Source organism: Lagenorhynchus albirostris, chromosome 1, assembly GCF_949774975.1.
Source record: "Lagenorhynchus albirostris chromosome 1, mLagAlb1.1, whole genome shotgun sequence".
Classification (NCBI taxonomy): domain Eukaryota; kingdom Metazoa; phylum Chordata; class Mammalia; order Artiodactyla; family Delphinidae; genus Lagenorhynchus; species Lagenorhynchus albirostris.
In genome coordinates this window covers 67,178,050-67,203,364 of record NC_083095.1, presented here as the reverse complement: position 1 = coordinate 67,203,364, position 25,315 = coordinate 67,178,050, and the positions used below count along the sequence as shown (strand labels likewise).

At 36.5% G+C, this 25,315-nt stretch overlaps 1 protein-coding gene and 1 pseudogene across 1 annotated transcript in view; one reads left to right on the top strand and one right to left on the bottom strand.

Annotated features, from left to right (window-relative positions):
- Nucleotides 1-25,315, bottom strand: part of HECTD1 (HECT domain E3 ubiquitin protein ligase 1) — an 89,599-nt gene that overhangs the window by 42,957 nt on the left and 21,327 nt on the right. The window contains exons 3-12 of the mRNA XM_060144085.1: nt 22,569-22,803; nt 18,637-18,864; nt 17,347-17,628; nt 16,979-17,249; nt 16,157-16,233; nt 15,973-16,071; nt 12,384-12,498; nt 11,615-11,789; nt 4,005-4,143; nt 3,645-3,815 (exon numbers count right to left, since the gene is read on the bottom strand). Coding sequence (XP_060000068.1) covers nt 3,645-3,815; nt 4,005-4,143; nt 11,615-11,789; nt 12,384-12,498; nt 15,973-16,071; nt 16,157-16,233; nt 16,979-17,249; nt 17,347-17,628; nt 18,637-18,864; nt 22,569-22,803 — 1,792 coding nt within the window. The remainder of the gene's footprint in view (nt 1-3,644; nt 3,816-4,004; nt 4,144-11,614; nt 11,790-12,383; nt 12,499-15,972; nt 16,072-16,156; nt 16,234-16,978; nt 17,250-17,346; nt 17,629-18,636; nt 18,865-22,568; nt 22,804-25,315) is intronic.
- Nucleotides 19,003-19,242, top strand: LOC132529122 (translation machinery-associated protein 7-like; annotated as a pseudogene).

Genomic DNA, 25,315 nt, shown 5'->3' with positions numbered 1-25,315 from the left:
GCCCCTTAGGCTCAGACAGAGTTTCTGGCTAAGGTCTTAAGAAGAAGGAACACAGAGGCCAGCAGTTTAAGTCGAGGAAATGGAGATCTGTGTTTGAAGAGATTAAGGCAAATGGAATATGTGGTGGATGAGTTCAGGATCAGGGAGTCAAGCACAAAAAGCCTCCAGAAATGTGCAAAGCGGTCACCAGGACATCTCTACTGAGTACCAGCGCATCTGTGTACAGGTGATGTTCCATAAGGCAGGGCAAAGAATGACTTGAAAATGGTAAGGTGAACAATTCAGAGGTCACACAGGGTGGTCAGACATTTGCATTCCTAACAGCCAGAGTGGAAAATCATCATACCAACAGTTCAAAATTTTTCCAAATGTGATGTAACTGTAAGCCCACAGACCAAAAAAAATTAAATAATCCCGAGCAGGGGCAGAAAACCCACATGTGCATGCACACACACAAACCAAACAGCTAAGCACATCAAAGTCAAATTGCTAAAAACAAGTTATAAAGTCTTAAAAACAGCCAGAGGAAGAAAACGTCTCAGTAGAGACTATGCACATCAGGTGACAATGAAATATCTCTTCAAGTGCTGGAAAATGATCAGCCAAGAGTCCCTGTAGGAACTGAAAATGTCCATTGAAAATGAAGGCCAAGGGACCTCACGGGTGGTGCGGTGGTGAAGAATCCACCTGCCAGTGCTGGGGACATGGGTTCGAACCTTGGTCCAGGAAGATCCCACGTGCCACAGAGCAACTAAGCCCGTGCACCACAACTACTGAGCCTGTGCTCTAGAGCCTGCGAGCCACAACTAGTGAAGCCTGCGTGCCTAGAGCCCGTGCTCCTCAACAAGAGAAGCCACCACAATGAGAAACCCGCACATGGCAACAAAGAGTAGCTTCCACTCACTGCAACTAGAGAAAGCCCGCATGCAGCAACCCAACACGGCATAAATAAATAAATATATTTATAAAATAGAAAAAAAAATGAAGGCCAAAATCAGTCCAATGGTTAGGACTTCATGCTTCCACTGCAGGGGGTAGGGGTTCAATCTATGGTCAGAGAACTAAGATCCCACAAGCCACGCAGCGCAGCCAAAAAACAAACAAAAGAAGAAGGTATTTTCAAAGAATAAAGATAAATCTCAAAGAATTTTCTGGCTTGTCTTCTCATTTCCAGATAATGTATTTTGGGGACTTCCCTGGTGGTCCAGTGGCTAAGATTCCACTCCAAACGCAGGGGGCCCGGGTTCGATCCCTGATCAGGGAACTAGATCCCACGTGCCGCAACTAAAAGTTCGCATGCTGCAACTAAAAGATCCTGCATGTCTCAACTAAAGACCCTGCATGCTACAATGAAGATCCCGTGTGCTGCAACTAAGACCCCGTGCAGCCAAATAAATATATTAAAAAATAATAATGTAGTGTGAAGAACAAAGGTTTAATTTTAATGAAAACAATTTTTTTTGGTTCTTTTATAATCTTTTAATGTCCTAAGAAATCTCTGACAAGTTCAAGGTCACTAAGATTTTCTTCTTTTTCCTCTAAGAAGCCTTCCAGTTTTAGCCCATCCATTTCAGTTCATGATTTCTTTTTTTGTTAAAAGGGGTAAGATTTCATATTTCTGCATATGTTATCCACTTGTTCAAGCATCATGTTCAAGACCATCCTTTTGTGACTGAATTATCTTAGCACTTTCTTTGAACAATTGACCATATATGTGTGGGTCATTAATCTATTCTTACACCACTACCACACTTTCTTGCTTACTATAGCTTTATAATAAGACTTGAAATCTGCTGGTGTATGTCCTTCAACTTTGTTCATTTTCAAGGATGCTTTGGCTATTGTAGGTTCTTATCATTTTCATATAAATGTTTGCTTGTTAACTTCTACAAAGACTGCTAGCTCTGTAACCTATTTCTGAATGAAAGAATTCCAGGGGGATGAACCCAGATATCACTTCTTGTTTTGTTTTTTGTTAAATCTCCAGTAAGTTAGGAAACACACATATACACTAAACCACTCAGGATTCTGCAATTACCATACCCTACCATTCTCTCAAAACTGTTAATACTCAGTCACTAATATGTAGGAAGCATTCACTAAATGGTAGGACTAAATCATAGCTGGCAATTGGTAGAGACAAATAAGGCATATTTTTAAATATGCAATCTAAGGCAAGAATTATCGATAGGTACTGAAACTAGTGGATAAAAGTTTAAAGAGAAACTGCGTATTTGCACAGTCTCAAATTATCTCCCCACAAATTACTTATTAATTACAAAAGGGAAAAAGTATCTTTACAGGGCTTCCCTGGTGGCTCAGTGGCTGAGAGTCCGCCTGCCGATGCAGGGCACACGGGTTCGTGCCCTGGTCCGGGAGGGTCCCACATGCCGTGGAGCGGCTGGGCCCGTGAGCCATGGCCGCTGGGCCTGCGCATCCGGAGCCTGTGCTCCGCAACGGGAGGGGCCACAGCAGTGAGAGGCCCGTGTACCGCAAAAAATAAATCTTTACAATAGAGAAACCTGGTAGAAACAAACACAGCCAACTGATCCAAGTTAACGTCAACAGCAAGAGCGCAAACAGACATCATGTGCCTCTAAAAAGGCACATTTTACACATGAGAAGACCATAACATCACCTCTATAGTCTTTCTGCTTAAAAACACACAACCTGAATCTAGTTATGAAGAAACATGGCACAAACACAACGTGAGGGTCATTGTCCAAATTAAGTGGTCTGTCCTCTTCAAAAAAATGCCAAGGCTATGAAAGAAAAAGAAACGCTGAGAAATGGAACATGACAACGAAATGTACTGTGCTCCTAGACTGGATTCTGGGGGGGGGGGTGGTGTGGGCCGTAGGAGGGCATTGCTATTAGGGCAATGGCAAATTTGAATACTGTCTCTGGATTAGATAACATTTTCTATAAATATTAAATTTCCTGATTTTAATAACTATACTAGGATTCTATAAGACAATGTCCTGGTTTTTTGGTGAAGATTTTAGGTATAAAAAGGGGCACTGACTTCCCTGGCAATCCAGTGGTTAAGACTCCGTGCTTCCACTGCAGAGGGCACGGGTTCAATCCCTATTTAGGGAAGTTCCACATGCCACGAGGTACGGCCAAAACAAAACAAAAATAAATAAATAAATTTACAAAAAGGGGCACTATGTATCCAGCTTCTCTCAAATTATATATTTTATTATTATCATCATTATTATTATTATTTTGGCCATACCACGTGGCTTATGGGATCTTAGTTCCCCGACCAGGGATCGAACCCGGGCGCTTGGCAGTGAAAGCTCAGAGTCCCAACCCCTGGACCGCCAGGAAATTCCCTCAAAAAATGTATTTTAAATGTGCATGCACACGTGTGTCTTTGTAAGTAACAAAGCAAATGGAGCAAAATGTCAATAATTAGTGATTTTGGATAGAGGATGTTCTGATATTCTTTATTTGCAACTTTTCTTCAAGTTTTAAATTTTACCAATGATGTATTTTAAAAGAAAAGTGACCAAATTTTAAAAAATTATAATACTACTCCATACTGCCATTATTTTGTCAAAACCCATTGTAACTGGAACTACATTTCCTCAAAAGAAACCCTATTCCTGATAGATACCACTGCAATTAAGACCACTCACTTTTTCTGGTTTTGATTCCTCTTCATTCTCATCATCAGAGGAAGGACCTGCCAAAGTTGACACTTTGCTAATTACACCAAGTCTGGCTAGCTGATCCAAAAAAATATCACCACCTTTATCTACTAAGTCCCTTATGATTTGCAAAGCCAGCAAGTGGCCATCATCGTCGTCCTGGGGGGAAAAAAAACGAAATCAAGGGAAAATGATAAAAATAAGTTTAGTTGCGTGGAGTAGACAAATGCAATCATTTGTACAGACAAAATGATTTAATAAAATTAGGACACAAGTTAAATTATTTTACTGACTACTATCTAATGGGAATTAAAGCTACAGGAATTTCAACAAAGATAATAAACTAACCTCTTGATCAAGAACTGTTGCAGTGATTTCCACTAGTACTGTAGGCAAATTGTGACCAACATCAGAATCACAAACTTCTTTCAAGAGTGCTTCAGAGCAAAAATGAATCATTTTTCGAATCAGAGCAAGACTTGCTTTCCTTGAAAAGTAAAAAAAGAATTTTAGTTAGCCATGGTGAGAAGCTAAAATAAAACAAAATGCAACACTAATGAAAACCAAAATATCCAATTTAAGCTTTAAATACTCTGCTAAAATATACACTTAATAAACGAATACAATTAATAAGAAGCTACTGAATAGCACAGGGAATTCTATTCAATACTCTGTAATGACCTATATGGGAACAGAATAAAAAAAAATGGATATATGTGTATCTACAACTGACTCACTTTGCTGTACAGCAGAAACTAACACAACATTGTAAATCAACTATACTCCAATAAAAAAAATTTTTTTTTTAAAGAATACAAAAAACTAAGACAATACTAGCACTAGGTTTATGTTCACTTTTTGAGGGAATTTCATTTTTCTACTATTAATATATTGAGCTCATTAAAAACAATTATTTTTGTAATTTTCTTACATGTGCTATTTTATATTAACCAGCATGACTGTTAACATGCCATGATAATTTTAGAAAATCAAAAGTAACACAATTACTAATAAATGGCATCTATAACCCCAAATATAAAACTCTTAACTTAAAACACCTGATGGTTTATATGGAACTCTTATTTCAAATTAAGGATTTTTGTCCTTTGTCAAATTTAAAACATGTTCATTATAATATTCTCATACAAATGAGATCCTAGTAATCCCATGCCCTTAAATATTCCCATTGTTAACAACTTGGCATGACTCCTTTCCCTTTTATTATCCACTGCTTTACTTAGAACACAGAAGATACTCAATGTCACACAAACTAACCTCAATTTTATAAGTGATTTGTTCTTTTAAAATAAAATACACAAATATCCACACACATTTAAATTATAATACACTGGTCTATTACATAAAAGTCAATAATGCTTTTAACACATGTTTTCTGAGCATCTAACAATAGTCTGTGTGCCAAGCTGTACATATCATTGCCCTTGAGGTGAGTTCTCCACAGGAAGGATGGAGAGGCAAAAATCACTATCGAAATCCAAGAGAGGTATCTGACAGCTGTATTCCTACAGAATGTGGTCCTGATGTATTTCATAACTCTCTCTAGGTGAATTTCATGTATTCTTTAATTTTAAAACATGTTTTATTACAAATTCAAGTACATTAGAGAAAATAGTAGGCAGATGGAGGGCAAACTGCCCTAACAGGATTAGTTCCTTCCAGTGTTCGTTAACGGCAATTTATATTTGGTTGCAAAATCAGTATTTATGTATAATAATAATTTTATATCATGATTTACTTGAATTAAAATAGCGTAAGAATGTTTCTATGTTGTCTACCTACCTATCAGGCTATGTGTCACTACCATGCTGAGTCATAATAAGCCAGGAACACCTGTATATATTTTAAAAACTTTATACCCTCATTTAATCCATCCACCAAACCCACTATTAAGTAGGTTTTATTAGCTCAGTTTTACAGATGAAAAAACATGAGACAAAAAAAGGTAATTCTACTAAGGTCACAGGGCTAATAAATTAAAGCCTCAACTCAAACTCATCTCTTAACCAGTACACTATGCATAATATTCATAACATAAAATTTTCCTGTTTATCACTATTATATAAATCATAAGCATTCAGCTTACTGGCTTTTCTATTATAAATAGCACTATTTTTGGTGAACAGTTTTATTTCTTCAGTAGAGGGATTCTTGGATCCAAGAGTCTAAATATTTTCGTACGTACTGAATGTGCATCAATACTGAATCTATACTCAGCAAACTGATTTTTTAAAAATCTGTTAAGTGACAACATGGATGGACCTCAAGGGCATTATGCTAAGTGGATAAGCCAGAGAAAGACAAATACTGCCTTATATCACTTAAATGAGAATCTAAAAAAAAAAGAAAGTCAAACTTATAGAAACAGTAGAAAAGTGGCTGCCAGTGGCTGGGGATGGGGGAATTAAGGAGAGGTTGGTAAAAGGGTACAAACTTTCAGCTATAAAATGAATAAGGTTTGAGCATTTAATATAAAAAATGGTGACTATAGTTGATAAAACTGTATTGTATAATTAACATTTGCTAAGACTAAATGTTCTCTCTCAAACACACATGTATACACATACACAAAGATAAATACGTGAAGTGATGGATATGCTGATTAACTAAATGAGGGGAATCCTTTCACAATGTATACACATATCAAATCACTAAGATGTACATTTTAAAAATCTTACAATTTTATATGTCAATTATGCCTCAATAAAGCTAGGGGACAAAAGGACTGTTAATAGCTTAAATTATCAGTAGATATGGATGTACTAATCCATTACGATTTTGTTATTTTTGTAAAAAAAAAAAAGGTTCTTAAATGTCTAATGGGTGAAAAGGACATGAAATTTTACTTTTAAATGTTTTGTTTTTTACTAGTAAGGGGATACATTTTTCCCTGTTGTCTTCTTTTTCATCTTGAGCACTGTACCATAATGTCATTGGCTAATTTATTTAAATTGGCATTTATACTTTGACCAAAAACTTGTATGTGTTCTCTGCATAATAAAGGTAGTATGCCTTGGTCATACTTGCTAACAAATACCAATTTGTTGGAAGATTTATCTGGATTACAAGTTTATATTTCTGTCACTTTCATGGTTACGGCTAATACTGTTGCTGATATGCAGTTTTGTTTTTTTACATAGAATAAATTTTAAATGACAGATAGCACTAACACAAACAAGTTTTAAAAGTCATTCTTCCTACCAAGTTCTGATAAACATTTGAGAAGAAAGAAAAGAAAAAAATGAATGATTTGGAAGTGGAAATGGATGAACTGCAAGAAAGAATCTTACCAAACAAAAAAAATATTACCAGATAAAAATCAAATTAAGAAGAATCATACAATATGATACGATTTATATAAATCTTTAACTTGTAAAATACTATGCATCATTTACAGATAAATTTATATATTTGCTATATATTCTTGTAATATATTACAAAAATAAAGGAAGCAAGGGAAAATATTAACATATTAATAACATAAAATATTAACCCCCCAAAACCCAATTGTCAAGAAAAAAATTTATGAGAAAATTGGGAACAATGAATGCTGATTTGATGTTTGATAATATTTAAGAACTATTATAATTATTTTAGGTGTAATAACGGTATTGCAATTATGTTAAAAAACAAAAAAGAATCCCTTTTTTTTTAAAGAATCCCTTTTTAATGATGAAAAATTATTTTTTTATTGAAGTACAGTTTATTTACATGTAGTATTCTAGTAGTTTCAGGTATACAACATAGTGATTCAATATTTTTATAGATTATACTTCATTTAAAGTTACTATAAAATATTGGCTAGGGCTTCCCTGGTGGCACAGTGGTTGAGAGTCTGCCTGCCGATGCAGGGGACATGGGTTCGTGCCCCGGTCCGGGAGGATCCCACATGCCGCTGAGCGGCTGGGCCCGTGAGCCATGGCCTCTGAGCCTGCACGTCCGGAGCCTGTGCTCCGCAACAAGAGAGGCCACAACAGTGAGAGGCCTGCGTAACGCAAAAAAACACAAACAAAAACAAAAACAACAAAAATATTGGCTATATTGCCTGTGCTAAACAAAAGAACACTTATTTTTTATGGATGCATATAGAAAAATTATGGATAAAACTATTTGAGTCTTGGATTTCCTCAAAATAGTACAGTTGGGGAGGTATAAATGAAATAAGACTGGGATATTTGTTAAAACTTATTGAAGCTATGTGATAGGGTTCATTATATGATTATCTCGACGTTTTAATACATTTTAACTTATCTATGATAAAACAGTTTTTTAATAAACTATCTTTTTACAAATACCTCTAAAATATTAGGCACTATGCTAAATACCACACATACTTAATTTTAATTTTCACACCTATAGAGAATTAAGTATAATTATCCCATCCTAGAGATGAATTAAGATCAAGAGGTTAACTATCTTGTCCATGGCTATCTGTCTACAAAGTGGCAACACTGACTTTTGGACTGACTTTGAGCTGACTCCAGAGTCTGAGCTCTGAACTAAGATATAAGATATATGCTATCTTATTCACCACAATTAAATTTGTCAGCTATTATCTGGAAAAATTTAGCATCAAATATGCTATAACTAAAATTGTGTTTAGACGATCTTCAAATATTTAAAAGAATGATAAAAAAAATAACTATCCATTAAGGGAACTCTGTTATATGGTGACATACTTTATAATTTCCTGATGGCCTTATAATGAAGCAATTCTAACTCCAAATATAACTTAAGGTTTTTTAATTCGCATGACACCTAGTCCTCTAAAATTTTCAGGCCAAATTATCTGTTCAAAATTGAACTTGCTCATTTCTAAAAATGAATCAAATCTTTTGTTAAACAAACAAACAGAAAGTGGCCCCACTAACACCTACCCTTCTGTAGCTATTTGGGGAAGAATAAAAACCAAGTTCCTAGGTGTTCACAGTGAATTGACTGGCACTTTCATCCTATTTAAAGTAAACTACTTTCACTTTAATGTCAACTCATAATACTGGTATTTAAGGCACTTGAATCCTACAAAACTCCATGTTCTAAAGACCTCCTGAACTTAAAATCAAATTCTCAATCACTCAGCCAAAAGTTTGGCAGTCATTCTTTACCCCTTCCTTTCCTTCATCCCTCCAATCTAATTGGTGGTCATCAACCCTTATACAGGGTTGGCCAAAAAGTACATTCGGGTTTTTCCATAGCATCTTGTGGAAAAACCCAAAAGAACTTTTTGGCCAACCCAATACAACCCATCTCCCAACCTCTTCAATCTGTTCCCACCAATCCAGTCTTCCAGCAACTGTCTAAAGTTCACATCGATAATTAACCCGTAAGTAGTCTGTTTTCATTCTTGCCCTCCTCCAGTACTTTGCTCCACCAGACTGCCAAAGTGATCTTTATAAATCACAAATCTGACTGTGACAACTTTCCTCACAAGTCTTTAATGAATCTTCTTGAACTGCGGGGTAAAGTCCATACTCACTATCTAGACCAGAAAGGCCTCCACAGGTCATAAAAAGCTCTTGTCTACCTTTTTGACAGTATTCCCTGAGCTATACAAACATATCCCATATCCCACTGATACCAAAATACTTGCAGCTGCAAACAAAACGCACTCATTCAATCATTCAGTGTATCTACTGAAGATCTACTAAATATCAAGCCCTATCTATACCTCCTTGTCTTTGTAGGTATAAGGCAGGACATAAGGCCATCTCTCATGGAGCTTTAGAGGGGAGATAGACAATAAAACAAACAAAAACTCAAAGAAGAGCAAGATTTCAGACAGTGTAAACTCTGTGAAGACAGTAAAACATCATGATTGATATGAAAAGTATCCTAGGGGTAAATTTCAATTAGGTGGATAAATGTCAATGGACATAAGCATTTGAACTGAGACCTGAATGATATGAAGTAACCAATCATTCAAAAATCCTGGGAATAGAAAGCTTCCAACAAAGTGAAGTAAGTGCAAAAACCCCATGGTAAGAATGTACATAGAATGTTCCAAAAACAGAAAGAAGGCTAGCATACTGTAAGTGTAATGGGCTAGGTGTTATATAGTACTAAATGAGATCAGAGACCTGGGTGGGACTTATACAAGACCTTCCAAGCCTGAGTGTTAAGCAGTTAGGTTTGGGGTTTCCCTGGTGGCACAGTGGTTGAGAGTCCACCTGCCGATGCATGGGACACGGGTTCGTGCCCCGATCCGGGAGGATCCCACATGCCGTGGAGCGGCTGGGCCCGTAAGCCATGGCCGCTGAGCCTGCGCGTCCGGAGCCTGTGCTCCGCAACGGGAGAGGCCACAACAGTGAGAGGCCCGCGTACCGCAAAAAAAAAAAGAAGTTAGGTTTTAGTTAAGGCCAATTAGAAACTGCTGGAGGGTTTAAGTCAGAAGATGATGTGATATAATTATGATTTAAAAACTAATTCAGGGGACTTCCCTAGTGGCAAGGTGCCTAAGAATCTGCCTGCTGATACAGGGGACACGGGCTCAAGCCCTGGTCCGGGAAGATCCCACATGCCGCGGAGCAATTAAGCCCATGCCACAACTACTGAGACTGTGCTCTAGAGCCCACGAGCCACAACTACTGAGCCTGCATGCCACAACTACTGAAGCCCCCGCACCTAGAGCCCGTGCTCCGCAACAAAGGAAGCCACCACAATGAGAAGCCCACGCACCACAACGAAGAGTAGCCCCCCACTTGCCGCAACTAGAGAAAGCCTGCGTGCAGCAACAAAGACCCAGTGCAGCCAAAGTAAATTATTTAAAAAAAAAAAAAGGGGACTTCCCTCGTGGCGCAGTGGTTAAGAATTCACCTGCCAATGCAGGGGACACAGGTTTGATCCCTGGTCCGGGAAGATCCCACATGCCGTGGAGCAACTAAGCCCATGTGCCACAACTACTGAGCCTGCGTTGTACAGCCTGAGAGCCACAAGTACTGAGCTCGCATGCCACAACTGCCGAGGCCCACACGCCTAGACCCTGTGTTCCGCAAAAAGAGATGCCACCATAATGAGAAGCCCTCGCACTGCAACGAAGAGTAGCCCCCACTCGCCGTAACTAGAGAAAGCCTGCATGGAGCAACAAAGACCCAACGCAGCCAAAAATAAATAAATAAATAAATTTATTTTTAAAAAAAAGAAAAACTAATTCAGCATAACATGCAGGAACAGACTGTAGAGGGACAAGATAGAAGACGAGGAGAAAGACTACTTTAGAAGCAACTATAGTAGCCAAACTACAGACTATTGCACCTTGAACCAGAGTATTAGCAATAGATGGATAGAAATGGCAGACTTCGGACACACTATAGAGGGAGAGCCACCAGGACCTGCACCAGGATGAATTGACTCATATCTCCATGCCTTTGCACACACTGTTGCACAATGATCCTTCTAAATTCATCTGCCTAGAAAACTTCCAAGTATCCTTTAAACCCCAATTTAAATCTCATTTGTGCATAAAATCTCCAATTTGCCCAGCCAATTAGTTGTTAAACCATCTATATCCCTAGGGAATATATGTCTAATCTGCTACTTGCCACGCTGTATTGTTACTCATTTCTTCCTCACCAGCTTGCAAGGGCACATAAACAGGGCCAAGTCTTAATTCTTTGGGAACTCCTCCAGTGGACAGTTTACACTGACTCTATCAAAAAGGCCTCCATAAAGCTCAATAAATGTTTGTTGTACTTATAAAAATTTCTCTAGAATTGATATTCAGTGAGCTACAAAAACTGTTAGTCTAGTTTTCTTAATTTTCTAAACTTCTCTTAAGTCAGATCATCAGAAGGAAAGATTTATCTCTCCAATCTAATTTTTATTCTTACCATACCTTTTCAATATTAAAATAAACCTCACACATCCTTCTGGAAAAGTGAGATAAATAAAGGTATATAATTAGCATATTTTAACTAGTAAATACAAATAGTACGGATAACTACCTTATAGAAGGCAGCATAGTCTGCTGAAATGTTTGTGCAAATACTGGCAGTAACCTTTTCAAGTATATGGGTGCCATTTCTGGATCTCCTTTCGGCTCATTACATTCTTCTTCATCTTTGTTTGTATCTTTCTTTTTCTTATCATCTCCTTTATTAACTGGACACATCCAATCACCTACAGACAAATATTGTTCAATAAAATACTTTGCTGGAAAATTTTTCTTTCAATGAAAAAACATTGAAATGTACTATAAAATCAACTATAATTACCCTAATTAACAACAGTCAAACAAATTAGGATGTTGTATCTATCAACGGCGTTTGTAAAACTACTAATGAACATTAGTACCTCCAAGAAGCTGAATCACAACTTAAGGAGATAATTTTGGATACTTCACTTGATTCCATAAAATATTTCACAGAGACTCTGCATTCATCTACTCTGTGAAAACTTAAAAATTTGGTCAAACTACTTTGTCTATGCAATAACCAACTATTCTTTATGACATTCGCACCCCCTTAAACTTGTGATTTGGCCTTTTTGGAATCATGCAGCCACAGTCTCAAAGAACACAGAATAGTACACTGTTAAATGTTTATCAAATATAAGTTTGTGTGTGTGTATGTGTGTGTGTGTGTATGTAATTATTTGACTTCACAGAAATGATTTCTTTATATAATGTTAACATGTCTACAGAAAGCTACTTCTATGGAAGTGAAGCTGAAAAGTAACAGCAGATGGCTTAAAAGGAAAGATATTACCACTCACCTGGAGACTGAAGAATAGCTACTACTTCACTATGGCCCCTTTCCCGAGCTTTATCTAATGGAGTTTTCCCATCTTCATCTCTCAGATCAGGATTTGCACCATGCCGTAAGAGAGTCTAGAAAAGAAAAGCATTTAATGTGGATATAATAATTAACACCTTATTTCTTCAATATCCAATTCTGCAACCTTTAGATTGCACTGACATACTTCAGACTGCAGACTTACAGAATTAATCAAGCAGGTACCAATTCAAATCTCTGCCTTTGCATACAACACCTTAAAAGTGGTTTATTTATATCTTGAAAAAATTATAGATTAATGTCATTTGGTTATTTATTAACATCTCAAATGAAGTACGTTCACATTTGAACCTGTCAACTGCTCCAGTCAATTTCCTTACTTTAACAGAGGTACTAATATTCAGTTTGTGGTGTGGTAATCATCTTCATCATTTCGTGTATACTGCCAATTACCAAGTTAAATTGATTCTTCTAGAATGAACTACCAAATTTAGGTCTTAAATACTAATTCGCACTGTTCACCTTTTTTTTTTTTTGGCCACACTGTGTGGCACGTGGGATCTTAGTTCCCCAACCAGGGATCAAACCTGTGCTCCCTGCAATGGAAGCCTGGAATCTTAACCACTGGACTGCCAGGGAAGTACACCAATTTTTAATGGACACTGGACTCTCTCCCCAGCAGACTGTAAGCTCTTTTGAACAGAGAACACATCTCATATTTCTCCTATCAGCCTCAGAGCTGCAGCTTTTTGAATTTCGTTATAACACAATATATCTGACAAATAAGTGAGTACATACATTCATCAGAAAAGTATGCAGTACTGGCTAAAAATTCCAAACTGCTGGAGTTTGAATCAGAATAACTCAGTATTTCATCAAATCTAGGATGCCACAGATACTTATAATCTGATATAATCTGACAGAGATTATAATTAAGTACTACTAAGAAAGAAAAAACAATGCCAATTAATTTTGCAACAATGCTTTCCTATTGCTTGGATTTTTTTTAACTTATTGAAAGAACTTTTATAAACTTAGATTTTTTTCATGTATTACTTGGACAAACATAAATTTAAAAAATAAATGAAATATAATAAGATATTTCTGTAACTTCACATTCTGAGCACAATTGTTCATAATTTCTTTTTTATCCGAAGTCACCAATATTTGTGTTTCTACACACAATGCTGTCATCTGTGCCATAAAGAGTTTAGTGACACAGCATTACTGAGCGTGCTCTTCTATCAGAAAGGATTTTTCACTCAAGTTACTAAAATCCATTTCACAATTTGTATTGAATTGACAGGTAATAATAACTATGCTGCAATTTCTATCTGGCCAATAGCAATTATAAGACTTTCCTAGTTAAAAGATGTTAAAATGTGTATGGGGGGGTGGGTAATATCTTAGAATCAATTAAAAAACAGGAGAACCTGTGAAGAATGATAAAACATGTTAAATGCTTAAGACCCTGGCTGGCACAAAATAAGTGCTTGGTGAGCACTATTATATCATTATTAGTAATGGCAGCTATAGCTCATTGCAGGCTGACATATAATCAAGATGGGTTAAGGTTAGATCCAATTCATTTGGCTCCTTCTCCCATTCAGCTACCCAAAACTGCAAAACAGTAAGGGTTTGAAAAAAAAATTGCCTTAATAAAAATTTTTACCACCCTTAGGAACATCATTCTCTAAAAATTAACCAATTCAAACTGACAGAATTTGAGCTTTAAGAGACCACCTAGAAAGCTAAGTTGTTAACAAAAATCTTCCTACAGTGTGTAAAGACAATACTAGCAATACAGTGACAACAGTAGCAGCTACCATTTAAGCATCTACATACAATGTGCCAGCTACTATACTAAGTGCTTTTCATGTATTTTTTCCTAATTATCACAATAAGCATGCTAGCAGGGACTTTCCTGGTAGTCCAATGGTTTAGACTCTGTGCTTCCACTGCAGGGGGCACAGGTTCGTCCCCTGTGGAAACTAAGATACCAAATGCTGCGCAGCGCAGTCAACAATAAATAAATAAAATACTAGGAGTGTATATACATTTTATTAATAAAACTGTAAGTCAAACTTAAGAAACTGGTCCAAGGCCAGACAGCCTTTTTTGTTAATGAGTTGAGACTTGAATCCAGGTGTGCCTGACTTCTTAGCAAATACGAAAAATTCCTTCACAATATGAAGATTCTTGAGACCTAGATCATACATTTGGTTCAACCCTTATCATTTGACCTTTCTGGACCTCAATTTCTCCTAACTGTACCAAAAAAACTCTACAGTAACGATGTATGGAGATTCCTCAAAAAATTAAAAATAGAACTACCAGGGACTTCCCTGGTGGTCCAGTGGTTACGAATCTGCCTTCCAATGCAGGGGACGCGGGTTTGATCCCTGTTTGGGGAACTAAGATCTCACATGCCGCAGGACAACTAAGCCCGTGTACCACAACTACTGAGCCCACATGCTGCAAGTACAGAGCTCATGCGTTATGGAGCCCACACTCCACAACTAGGAAGAATCTGCACCCCGTGGTGAAAGACCCTACATGCCGCAACTAAGACCCGATGCAGCCAAATAAATAAATATTTTAAAAAAAAAACAAACAAACTACCATATGACCCAGCAATTCCACTCCTGGATATTTATCCAAAGAAAATGAAAACACTAATTGGAAAAGATATGTGTACTCCTATGTTCATTGCAGCATTATTTACTACAGCCAAGATATAAAAGCAACCTAAATGCCCAACGATAGAGGAATGGATAAAGAACATGTGGTATATATATATACACAATGAAATATTACTCAGCCATAAAAGAGAATGAAATCTTGCCATTTGCGACAACACGCATGGACCTAGAGGGTATTATGCTAAATGAAATAAGTTGAACAGGGAAAGACAAATACTGTATGATTTCATTTATATGAAGAATCTAAAAGACAAAACAAAGGAACAAACATAACAAAACGGAAATAGGAAAAAAAAAAGAACTCTCCAAAGTCCTTTGCTAATCTAAGAGTCAAAGATATCATGTTCTTTGGCAAATAAAATATTTGCTATATTGATAAACAGAAATAAGAGAAACATGTATAAAGTTATTCGTTACCAAGAGTAAGAAATCGGGAAAAAAACAAGTTTTCAGCAATAGATGACTGGCTGAATAAATCTACAGTACATTCACACATGCTAAGTATACAGATGTACAAAAACTCTCTATATACTAATAGGGAGAAGTCTCAATGTGTATTATTAAATGAAAAATGTGTATTATTAGATGAAAAAAGCGAAGTATAAATCAGTGTATATGTTACATTTTGTATAAGGAGAAAATAAGCATACATATTTACTCTTGCTTGCATCTGTATTAAGAAACAATGAAAAGATAAACAAAAAAACCCAATCAAAAACGCTTACCTGTAGTGGGGATAGGGAAATGGAGCAAATGGAGATAGCATGAAAGCACGGCTTATCAGAATAAAAGTTTTCATTTCATTCTAATTTCAGAACCATGTAAATGTTAAATATTAAATTAATAACTTAAAAACCTGGATTTTACCTTTGCTACTTGAGGTCTTCCAAAACATGCAGCATAATGTAATGATGATGACCTCTGACCTCTATTAACATCAGCACCTCTTTCACAAAGAAATTCTACCTGTAAAATGATGGAGCATCATCAAGTTGCCTTATTAATATTGCTATCTTTGATTTAAAACATTAGCTTTTATTTATTAGCTTACCATTTCCTGAGTTCCAAAAGCAGAGGCCCAGTTTAATAGAGTCTGACCCACATCATCCATAAAATTTACTTCAAAGGCTGGAAATTTGAAGGAAAAAAATAAATCTTTTTAAAAGTCAACAAATAATAATGAACTTTTCTAAAGTGGGAACCATTTAAAGATTGTTATTAATAATCACTAAATACACAGCCAATTTTAAACATTCAGGTCGACTATAAAGTAGTAAATAATCAGCAAATGTAAATTCTGCTAAGAAAAAGTATTCTAAAATTTTTATTTAAAATAAACATAAAATAAGAAACAAAAAAACAAACACAATAAAACTCAAGAGTATTAGTTTCCTCACACTGTAACTGAGGAAAAGAAACTAAACCACATCGATAATCAAAAGAAAACAAAAGTCTGATGACACAGAAGCATTTTTCACCAACTTATATTTGCTGATCACCTCATGAAGCAGTGTAAAAAAAACTGACTATATATAATGATAATTCACTTGTGTCAGTTTCCATTAATCTTGAGAAAACAACAGCCCTAAATTCAATCTCCACTTAACCTTAGAATTGGTATGAACTCCTGGCAATAGACAGGTTAATTTCATTTACTTATTCAACAAGCATTTACTCAGATCTTACCATGCACCAGGCTGATAATTTATATACATGGGGAGAGGAGAGGATATAGAATACGTTGGCCATTCTATTTTCTGGCACAACTGCTAAAAATTAAAAAAAAAAAATTAAAAATCTAGAAACTAGAAGTTGCCTATATAATTCCTTATCTCACAGTTTTCTTTTTATATTTTAAAAAATATTTTCCAACCTCCTGTGTCAATTGCATCTATGAGTGCATCGGTATCTTTACTTCGAATACAGTCTATAAGCTGCCGATGTGAGCGTTCCCCAGAACTATCCAATCTCCGTAGTCCTGGGATTCTGCCTGTGGATCCAGCACTAGACTTTGGCAAAGCCTTTCGTCCTTCAAATAATAGCACCAAGAGAAGGTCAACCAAACGCATGGTATCAAGCACACATCTTTCATCACCCTGCAATGCACTTTCAATTGAATCTGGAAGTTCTGACCTCAGGAGATCCTAAAAAGAGAATGGGAGAAAAAAAAGTTTTAGCATACTTGCACTACACCAAAATACTTCTTCTGAAAGATTAAGTAAGATTCAAAAACACTCTTACGTGTGTTACTACTGGAGAGCCTCTGCAAAGTGTTGAGAGCAGACTTACAATTGTAGACACCTGGTTACTCAATTTGGAATCTGCAGCTGTGGAAGGCGCTCCTGTGGTGCTGCGACCTGGTTTGCAAGCTGACGATGGCCCTGATACAGTACCACCAGCAGCAGCCATTCTAGACAATAGCTCCTCAGTTAATCCGTGCTTGGCTAATGGAGCTGGGTCAACACCACGACGGGTAAATCGGTCAGCTAGTGATGCAAAACATCGCAGAGCTCCATCTGAAACCTAATGATGTAAAGAATATACATATGGATAAAATTCACTTAAAAAGGACCAGTACTGTTTATTTCAATACTGAGACTATTAAGAAAGGCAATTGTAGCAAAGCATACAATCTGTCTAGGTTTGAATACTGGCTCCACATTCTGATAACTGTATAACCTAAAGATGTTACTTAACTGTTCAAGGCGTCAGTTCCCTTATCCGTAAAATGGGAATAGTAACAGTACTTGTAATTCATTGTCTGAGCTCAAATGAAATGATATATGTAAAGAATCTAGAGGAACAGTAAAAGCTCAACAAATATTTACTATTATTATGTACAACTTTGCCAAGATAATCGATGGACAGCAACTGAAAATAATTAACATCTAAATGGTAAAAAGCATTAAAAGTCAAGTTTTATTTCCTAAAGATGCTAATATAACAAGTTTACACATATAAAATTTCAAATACTGTTATTTTATTTTAATGAAAACTACCCTTTTAAGCCAACAAAATTGTGCTGAGCCAACAAATTACACTGGGTATAAGTGCAGCTTTAAAAATTATATACTTCTAAAACGTTTAAATTTTAAGAATAAACACATAACACTTTTATAATTTAAAACATATCACTGCCAAAACAAAAAGAGATTATCATAGAGATCTAAGATAAAAGAAAGAGAAGATGAAAATTATCTCTAGCTCATCAAGCAAAAAATTCAAATTGCACTAAGGTTGAACCTTAAACAACACAGGTTTGAACTGCATGGGCCCACTTACATGTGGATTTTTTTCCCCACTGAATTCACACTACAGAACTACATGATCCACAGCTGGTTGAATCCACAGCTGCAGAACCCCGGATACGGATGGCCGACTGTAAAGTTATGTGCAGATTTCCAACCGTGCGGAGGGTCGGCACCCCTAACCCTCACCCTGTTCAAGAGTCCACTGGATATCGTGGTTATAACTAGTGGACTCTATAAAATCACGTTTTGAAAAGAAAGTACACAAGAGCAATGTAGTTACCTGATGATCTTCATGTTTTAATAAACTAGACAGAGATTCTACACAAATTTCTAAAGAAGAATCTTGAGGTTCCATTTTGCCACAGAGTCTTGATACCACAGCCATGGCAGAGTGCAAGGTATCTTTATGAACCAGGTGTCCACTGTCACGAATGAAGGTAAGCACACAATTCAAACCACCAGCCTCGAAGACCGCACCTGACTCACGAGTGCATATCAGTTCTAACACCTACAACAGTAAAACAAAATTCACAAAAGAATACAGTAAGTCCAATTTTAATTTTCGAGAATGACAGAAAACACAATACACCCTCCAAATTGATTAGGAGCCACACTTTAAAAAGGGCAGGGTCTGAGAAAGGGGGGGGCAGAAGCTGTGTCTGGCTGTGAAGATGGCAAGAAGTAGTCCCTGAAGCAGCCCAAGAAGGTGGCCAAGGAAGATAAGGCATTCAAGCAGAAACAGAAAGAGCTGCAGAAGAAACTCAAGGAGCTAAAAGCAAAGGCCATGGGGAAGGGCCCCCTGGCCACAGGTGGAATTAAGAAATCTGGCAAAAAACTGTTCCTTGTGCCTGAGGCAATGGTGATCCTTAATTCCATTCTCGTTTAACCATCTGGATTCCCTGCCGTAACATGCTGCTACCTACAGCTAGAATGAAGTGTTGACTTGGAGCCTGTTGTACCTTTAAGAATAAACTTTTCAGGAGTTCCCCGGTGGCGCGGTGGCTAAGACTCTGCACTCCCAATGCAGGGGGCCCGGGTTCGATCCCTGGTCAGGGAACTAGATCCCACATGCACGCTGCAACTAAGAGTTTGCATGCCACAACTAAGGAGCCAGTGAGCCACAACTAAGCAGCCCGCCTGCTGAAACTAAGACCTGGAGCAATCAAATAAAAATAAATAAATAAATATTAAAAAACAAGAAAAGAATAAACTTTTGTTAAAAAAAAAGTGAAGCAAAACAGAAGAAATTAATTTTAACATATTTTGTTTAGCCCAATATATCCAAGGTGTCATTATTCCAACATGTAATCAATATAAAAATTATTGGTATTTTTATGTAATAAGTCTTCAAAATCCCATGTATATTTTATACTTATAACACACCTTAATTTGGGGTAGCCATATCTGAAGTGTTCAGTAGTCACATATAGCTACCATATTGGACAGCATAGGTTTAGGTGGTGAAACCTGCATGACAAGCTGAGAACTACAAGTAATTTAGCAAAAATTTATAAAGGTCCTAGACATTAAAAAAAAAATTCAATAAACGCCAGCTATTACATTATTCATCATCCTCACACTTACTCTATGAATATTAAGACATTAAAAATCACTTTTAATTTCTAAATTATATTGATGTTTAATGCATTCAGGTAGAACTAAAGAGTTAACAGGGTCCACAGGTCTTACAGGCATACCAGAAATTTAGACTTTATTCTTTAAGCAAGAAAAATGTTTAAGCGGGAAATAATATAAGATTTCCAGTTAATATCTGTGGGAAGCAGGGTATAGGGAGAGTGTAGAGGCAAATGCAAAAATTCAAGCATTAATATTCATGAAAGAATGAGGGCTTAACTAAGGCAATAACAGCAGGGACAAACAGAAGGAAATAAACCAGAAAAGCACTTGATCATTAATTACACGTGTGGAGTAGAAAAAAGGAAGTAAAAGATAAAGCATAGGTTTCTGTCTTGAGCGACTGGCTACAAGTTGATGTCACTTATCAAGAGAGGAGTTTATCTGTAATCAAAGACAATGAATTCAAACATCCAGTTGAATATATCCAACAGGCCTTTGAATATGGAGTCTAGAACTCAAGAGAGAGGTCAGTTCTAGAGATAAAGATGTGAAGGGCATATATATATATATATATATATTTTTTTTTTTTTTTTGCGGTACGTGGGCCTCTCACTGTTGTGGCATCTCCCGTTGCAGAGCACAGGCTCCGGACGCGCAGGCCCAGCGGCCATGGCTCACGGGCCCAGCCGCTCCGCGGCACATGGGATCTTCCCGGACCGGGGCACGAACCCGTGTCCCCTGCCTCGACAGGTGGACTCTCAACCACTGCGCCACCAGGGAAGCCCATGAAGGGCATATATTTATATATGAATGGTATTGATGCTCACAGGTGAGATTGTCTAGGCAAAGTTTATACAGATTTAAGAAGCTAAAAACAGGACCTTAGGAAATACTACCATTGAAGAATGAATTAAATAAGAATAATCTGCAAAGGAAACAGAGAAAGGGAGAGCAGGGTGTTAACAGACAAGAAAGAGTTTGAAAATATAGGTCAGTGAATAAATGCAATGGAGTAAAACCCCAGTCCTGGAAGAAAAATGAAGTGATGTGATGTGATCAAGAGAATAAGAGGGGGGAAAGCTCTGAACAGAAAAACAAATACCTCTTCCTCTGAGGCCATAGACAGAAATAAATCTATAAACACAGAATCAGAAAGTCAAGATATTAACACCTACAAAAACAACTCTCAAAGCATGGGGAAGACATTTTCAGGGGTCCTTGAAATTATAACTTTTTTTATAATAACACTATAACAGTTAATTGTCTTTTTCTTTCCTATTCTCTCAGGAACGTAAGGCAGTACTTTCTAAAAGTTATATGAAGTGTGATATAGTAACAGGCTGAATGCAGAAGCACATATTAGGATTTAGCTGTCTTCTATTAAACCACAGATTTCAAATGAGACTTAACAATGTTACTCTTCTCACTAATTTTCTCTTCGTTCAGGACACAGTGATTTTCATTAAAAATGTAATGTATGTTAACACATAATGAGTTTGTTATTTTATGATAAATGAATAAATACTTCTAAATTCTCAGTTTTAATATCTAATATGGTAAATATATATAGAACCTTCATAAACAAAGGCTCTTTGCGGGTCCTCAATAATTTAAGACTTGTAAAGGGATCCTGAGACAAGAAGTTTGAAAACTGGTGACCTCGAGAAGCAAGAATCATAAAAAGAATGAAACAGGAATCAAAAAAGAGAATCAGGGCTTCCCTGGTGGCGCAGTGGTTGAGAGTCCACCTGCCAATGCAGGAGACACGGGTTCGTGCCCCGGTCCGGGAAGATCCCACATGCCACGGAGCGGCTGGGCCCGTGAGCCATGGCCGCTGAGCCTGTGCGTCCGGAGCCTGTGCTCCGCAACGGGAGAGGCCACAACAGTGAGAGGCCCACGTACCAAAAAAAAAAAGAGAATCACATAAAATATAAATGTGTTCACCAAGTACTTCCAATAAACTACTTACCAGTACTGATGCTTTTAGAGTAACATAAAGTTTATAATTAGTCCCATCAGGAATAAAACAAAACCGCTAACTCTTAACAGGAGTATAGCAAAACAATTAAATTCATGGGCCCTAGAACCAGACTTCCTGATCTTCAAATTCCTAATCTTTGAATCTTGGCTCTCTGCCACTAACTACTTGCATCATCCCAAGCAAGTTACTTAATCTTGGTATGCTTAAATTTTTTTCACCTATAAAACAGAAGTGATGATATTAGCGGCACCTACCTCATACAGAGTTGCCATGAAGATTAAATGAGAGTTAATACATGTAAAGTGTTTAGAATAATGCCTGGCATTGGTGGTCAGTGTGAGTTGTCATGGTTCCTGTTGTTACTGCATGCATACGAAATCATTTTGGATAAGAACAGAAATAACCTATCTCAAAGTGTTAGTGGCTACCAGAAACCAAAGAGCACTGAGGCAACACAGAAAAGCATTATCAGTGACCTACAAGTTTCCTTCAAAGATAAGATTTCTTTTCCCAAGCCATATGGGATCTCCTTTGGTACATAAGGACTGTGACTTCCATTGTTTTCAACCACGGAAAGATTTTTTTTTTTTGCAAAATATATTTTTTACTCTCTAAGTGATCTTCAAATGGTCCAATAAATAATTAAGACTTACCTTTACACATTGTTCAGCTAAGTCTCTGCTTGTCCTGTTGTTAAGTTCGACTACAACCAAACGATTGCAAAGTGCTTTTATAGCTCCATCTACCCCAACAATCCTTCGGGTGCATTCTGCAGATACGTCCAGGTAGTATGTTATGGCACGGGCTGTCACCTCTAGCACATTGTCTGGAGCACTTTCGTCAAGAAAAATTTTGCAGAGGGCTGGTAAGAAAGTGCGAGGAGGACATCTGTAGTGAAAGAAATCATATTTCACCTAGGATTACTAAATTCTTAACATCAAAAAGTCACCAAAGTAACAGATAATAAAAACTATATCATGATACATCATGCTCGATACTGTTTCTGCATATATATTAGGTAATATTTCTCATATTGCTTTTGCTTCCATAATAATCATCACAGGCTAATTTCATCATTGCTGAGAATATAAAGTTGTAAACAGTTTAAAGTAGCAGAATTAACATGAAACCATGTTCAAAAAAAATTGCTATTCAATACTAAGCTCAAACATCAACTCTGTAAAACCTTCCCTAACCTCCCCAAATAGTCAGGTGGTATTTTCACATGTTCCTAAAGCCTCATAAAAACAGTTCCCACATTGTTTAATGTATCATTTTATTTCCTTATTTACATTAAGAGTTCCTGAATGCCAGGGGACATTGTTCAATTCATGTTGTATGGGAACAAATGCTGATTTGGGGTTTAACAGACCAGAGTAATACATAGAACAACAGCTATGTAGCATTTCTGGTCCTGACTTGTAAAGTAAAGATAGTATCTAAACAATATCTACTTTATATGGATGTTATGAAGATTAAACGAAATTATATACATTAAACACTTAGCTCAGTACCTTGGCACCATATTAAACTAATTAACGTTAGCTCCCCTTCCCTCCTATGAATAGCTAATACCTGCTATATAAACCTGCATGACAGTTTTATCAAAAGAACATTTTGCATTTTTTAATCAATATTTTATCAACACTTAAATTATAAAAGAGCATAATTTAATTTAGTAGAGATCTCAGTTATATGCCATCAAATACTTTAACTTATCTGCACAGACCAAAACTCAAATGAGCTACAGATAACACAAAAGGCACTACAGTCATCCCTCGGTGTTCAAGGAGGAAAGATTTCAGGGCCCCCTGTGGATACCAAAATCTGTGGATGCTCAAGTTCCTTATATTAAATGGTACAGATACAGAGGATACGTGGAGGGATACAGAGGGCTTGCTGGACTCTCAACGTTTCGGTGGAATTATTTTTCCTCCAATTTTTAGTGTGCACATATCTTCAGTAGCTTTTAAAAAATATCTGTAATGTATGAATGTCAAAGTAACTCTAACCTTTATTATCTGCTTGAATGATGTTCACTTAAGGGGTCCGGCGGCAGGAATATTATCAAAGATTTTAGAAGACCTCTTGCATTCAGTAACTGACCAGTCACTGATTAAACACAGGTGGTTTTTATTAGCCAGCATCACTGGCAACCTAGGTCACATAGTCACTATAAATTTTCTGAGGAGGAAATGCTTTAAGATTAGGTTATGGAGATAGTCTGATAGTTCTCAGGTAAGATCAGAAGACTGACTAGCATATCAGAATCTTAAAGCATTTTTGCTGCTCTCTACATTGGCAATATGTTAGTAAACCAAAGAGATAAGACTGTAGAAGTGTTAATACTACTGAGGAAAAACATACTCTTAAAAATAACATTTTTTGCCTTAGAAAACAGTAGCTTTTGAAAAAAGAACAAAATTTTGAAGTTGACAGTCCTCACATCAAATGACAAGAATGGATCTACCATATGATTTATATTAAAAATAAGAAAATATCCATCTATCTTATACAGTACAAAAACTGGACATCAAAACACAAAATCTAAGAGAAATGTTCAGTACAACTATCTATAATTCATGGGGAAATGTGGTATCTGCTTATTTGGGGAATAACTATGATCCCTGCTGTGTTCCCTAAAATGTGATGAATCTCCTGAACAAGTATGGCTAAGGGGCCAATGAAAAAAAAAAAAAAAACCACAAAGAAAGAAGTTCTAAACATAGGTTCTCAGCTGTTAACTGTAATCAATTTTATTTCTAAGAGAAAAATAAAAATATCCTGAATACATATTTTAAAAGAGCTTATTTTATGTCAGGTATAATGAAAACCTGCTTTGTGAACTTTTTAAAGGTATGGTACAAAACATCTGTTGTAACTTTTGGCTATTAGACAGGAAAAAATTTTTGTTTTTCTAGCTCTTGAGTTACTTTTAAAACCATGAGAAGGTATTTTAGGCATATTCACTAATTTTTCAATTTAGAACCAAAGCAATTTACAAAAATCTCAACAATACAAATTAACTATAAATTGAGCAAAAAAAGTAGAGAAAAACACATCAATAGTAATTAATGAATTCTGAAAAGTACAGAATAATTGAAAGAACTATAGTTATATTACTTGAAAGTTCATATTGCAACTAAAACAAATTACTAACAAGTGTTGTTGCTTAACATACTCTGCTGGATAACCTGCTTTAAGACAGTCACTGTGATATAAACATTTATAAGACCTTAAAACTGTCTTTTCACTTGTTGGTTAGTAACAATTTCCTAGAATCATTTTCAAAGAAACCCTGTGTTGATAGATACTTCAACTGGGCCTTTAAATTCAACTTGAGCTTCATGGCTATTCAGGAAGCACTTGCCTATCTTCTAGGAACAAGACCCTCGCGTTC